The 3491-nt window shown below is 39.2% G+C and overlaps 1 protein-coding gene across 1 annotated transcript in view; it reads left to right on the top strand.

Annotated features, from left to right (window-relative positions):
- The window catches only part of LOC107101035 (myoferlin-like), a 46737-nt gene that overhangs the window by 1050 nt on the left and 42196 nt on the right, over positions 1–3491 (top strand). The window contains exons 2-3 of the mRNA XM_015399788.1: positions 363–436; positions 577–668. Coding sequence (XP_015255274.1) covers positions 363–436; positions 577–668 — 166 coding nt within the window. The remainder of the gene's footprint in view (positions 1–362; positions 437–576; positions 669–3491) is intronic.

The following is a 3491-nucleotide window of genomic DNA, read 5'->3' as shown; positions in this document are numbered from 1 at the left end:
TTTATCCTGGAGTGCTAAACATGACGTGTTTTTCCACTAAAAAGTTGGAAATGATCATGTGGTTTAAAGCAACTGTTTAAAGCAAAACAAGAAGGGAAAAAAGTTTTTCTTTAGTTTGAATTGTAGTTGTAGGATTTTAATTTAATGGGCATAGATAGTTGGGGAGAGCCTGATTTCATCCACAGGAACAGAGAAACAAAACCTGAGAAATATCAGTTTTTAATTAGATATATTTTAGTCTACAGCTACCTAACTAGACTAACTGTAATGAGTAAATCCTGACTAGGTTCTAGTAAAGTTGACAATTCCTGTGTTAACTTCATCAGTTCTTTTAATGATGTTGGACTTCATGTATTCATAAGGAAATCATTTTCTTCCAGATGAGAAGAAGAAAACCAAATCCATTGACAGCGAGGTGAACCCTGTCTGGAATGAGGTAATCAATGCAACTTGTTATTCCTTCAAGTCAACATGGTTACTGCGATGATGTCAAACCCCCAAAAGATTTGAGATAGCAGGAGAAGTGTTTACAGTTCATTTATCAGCTGTACCTCTTGTGTACATCTCTCCCTTCAGGTTCTTGAGTTTGATCTAAAAGGTGTTCCCCTGGACTCTGGCTCCCAGCTAGACATTGTTGTGAAAGACCGGGAGACGATTGGGAAAGATAAGTAAGTTAAATACAGCCTGAAGGCTGTTTGGTTTACACAATAAAGGGATTTCAGTAATAAGGTAGTTGGGAGGAACCCTACCTTCATAATTCCTATCCTGAACCGTCCTGAGTGAGAACTGAGTTTGTAGGAAACCTTTTATTTTTTAGTTGCAGAATGGATCAGTTTTTGAATCCCAAATTAACACTCATGTACTAGAGTACATAAAATCCTTGAAATGACTGAGATATAATTCTGGTTGTCTCCACTCACGCCCTTCTCACCATGCTGAGACTTGCTGGACTGTGTGGGATGAGAGAATCTGATTGGCTAACAATGACTCCCTCTTAGTCCCTGTCTCTGTGTTGGATTTATGTACAGAACATTGGAAATTCCTTATGCAAATGGGGCCAAACTTCTCTACTATGAGCCTCTACTATTAAACAGCCACCTAAAACTCAGCTTTAATTAAAGCCACATGTGGTACCAATCTGTGCCAACCAGAAAAGAATGTTTCCATCCTCCCTAAATGCCTCTAATTTTAGAGATCAAAGCCATCTTGTATTTAAAAAAAAAAAACTTGCAGCGTAAGATAATCTTTTTGTAGATATAGAATATGTAAATGTATATCCAAATTTTTTCTGTGCTGTGTAAAAGTTTCCCTTGTGTTTGGGCAGTCATGTTGAGGGAGGTGCATATCCAGAGCATGAGACCATAATTTGAGCAAAGTTTTCCACTGGGCTGTCCTTCTCTCTGCCACACTGCCAGATGATTAAACATTACTGGTAGAAAGCTGGAATAGTTTTCCAGCGGCTGTAATTAGTTATTTCCTGTTATCATAGCAACAGCTAAGTCTTGATAACTATTTTTATAAAGTCCTGTAGTTTGGAACTTAAATTCCTTCTTTGTTTTAAAAGTAACTTTTATTTTTATTACCTCTCCACTGGGACTCTGTGGTGTTGGGAATTGACATACCAGCTGCCTTTTTGGGGCTTAGGAATCTAGCAACTTCACAAGCAGAATGTCAGAGCAGGAACATTTAGAAAAATTAAGTTGCCAAAAATTGTGGGATAAAAAAATCATTTTAATCCTATCCGTTTTTTTTAAAATGCTTAAAAAAAATTGGTTTAAAAATGGAAAAAATGGTGTGTGGTGTCTATGTTTATGCATTTAGCAGACGCCTTTATCCAAAGCGACTTACAAAGTAGACACAATTTTACAGTTATCACCAAAATTGACAGTAATCTAGAGAGCTAAAGCAGAAGCCAGGAACGATTTACAGTTAGTGACCAGGAGTCCTTTGTGCGGGATAGTCTGTATGTCCCCCCCCCCCACTGTCCCAATCAAACTCCTGCATTTGACTGGGTCATTTGGAAGAAAACAGAACCACATTCCTTGTAACAGAGCTGCACGTCATTGCTAACCCCAAGCATGATGCTCTTAACAAAAAAAGGGCAAAGCATTTTATTACAAAAAAGGATGAAAACTACATTTAAAGAAAAGGAAACGCAGAATCAACAAAGACTGTGAAACATTTATAACTTGGTAAAGCCAGTGACAGGTGATTCTCAGAGGGGAACGCAATAAAAAGCAACACAATGAGTGGGAAGAGAAAAGCACCCAGACATCCTTTTTATCACACATCTAGTCAGCCTAGCTAGACAGTTCTGGAATGATTTATTGGTGACAAAGATTCAAAATGCACTTTTTGCAGTTCTGCTTTGTAAATAAAAACACGTTAAATTCCTGAAGTTCAATGTAATTTATTTATATAGCACCATTTCATAACTCTTGTCATCTCCAGGCACTTTAGAGACAGTTCAACCAGATCATGCAGTCAGATTGATTCAAAGTTTCTATCAGGAAAAAAACAGCTGATTGTATCGACTTATTGAGTTGCAGGTCACGTTCCTCCTGGATGCGGAGATTATATTCACTTGCATTTTGTTGTTGACTCTTCAGTAATGCCTCACACTGAGCATGCATGTAATAATAATTGGACTTTATTGGTCTTGTATTAGAGAACTTTACCTCTGCATTTAACCCATCCCCTTGGTGAGCAGTGGGCTGCTATGGTGGGGTGTCCGGGGAGCAGTGTGAGGTTAAGGGTCTTGCTCATAGATCCAGAGTGTCAGTCTGGGGGAGTCGGGTTTTAACTCAGAACCTCAGGATTCAAAGCTCTATGCCATAACCACTTGCCCCCCCCCGCCCCTATGTAGTGGTAGTGCAGAGGAAATTCCCTTTTAAAAGGAAGAATGGGGTTCAAGGAGAACTGAGACAGAGACGGTAAGAGACGTACAAAACCATGCAGAGATACAAAAGGTAATGATAAACTAGCTTCCCAGGTGACTCTGTCTAGGAAAAAAGCAGATGATCTTGGAGCCAGTTCCCATTTCAAAGGATGAAAGAGATGCAGTTAATCACTGTAAAAGAAACAAGAGTCTACTAAAAAACTGGCCACGCTCCAACATTTATAAACAAAGGTGGTGATGGCAGCAGCACAGCTGATATTTCTCTCCAGGATGGAGTCACAGCCAAACAGGAACAGACGAGGCGAAACTACTAGGAGAAAAAGAGGAGAGAGCAGAACGTTAGAGATTGAACTAAGAAATATTGCAGAGATGGAATGATGTGGTCCCGAAACTTACTGCAGCATAAATGTAGAAAATAGCATAGAATAATTTTATCATTTGGATAAGGTATGAGTAAGGTAGAGCCAAGGAGAAACGTCCGTCTGGACTGAATTTTCCAATGCTGATTGGGCTGGTCATCGTTTTTTCTCCCACTTCTCTACTGACCCAGCGACTCAGCAAACATCACTGTGTTTCTAACTATCAGCTTCCA

Source organism: Cyprinodon variegatus, unplaced genomic scaffold (genome assembly GCF_000732505.1).
Source record: "Cyprinodon variegatus isolate N-32 unplaced genomic scaffold, C_variegatus-1.0 Scaffold1046, whole genome shotgun sequence".
Taxonomy (NCBI): domain Eukaryota; kingdom Metazoa; phylum Chordata; class Actinopteri; order Cyprinodontiformes; family Cyprinodontidae; genus Cyprinodon; species Cyprinodon variegatus.
The sequence above is the reverse complement of the archived record's forward strand: the minus strand, read 5'-3'. Positions and strand labels throughout refer to the sequence as shown.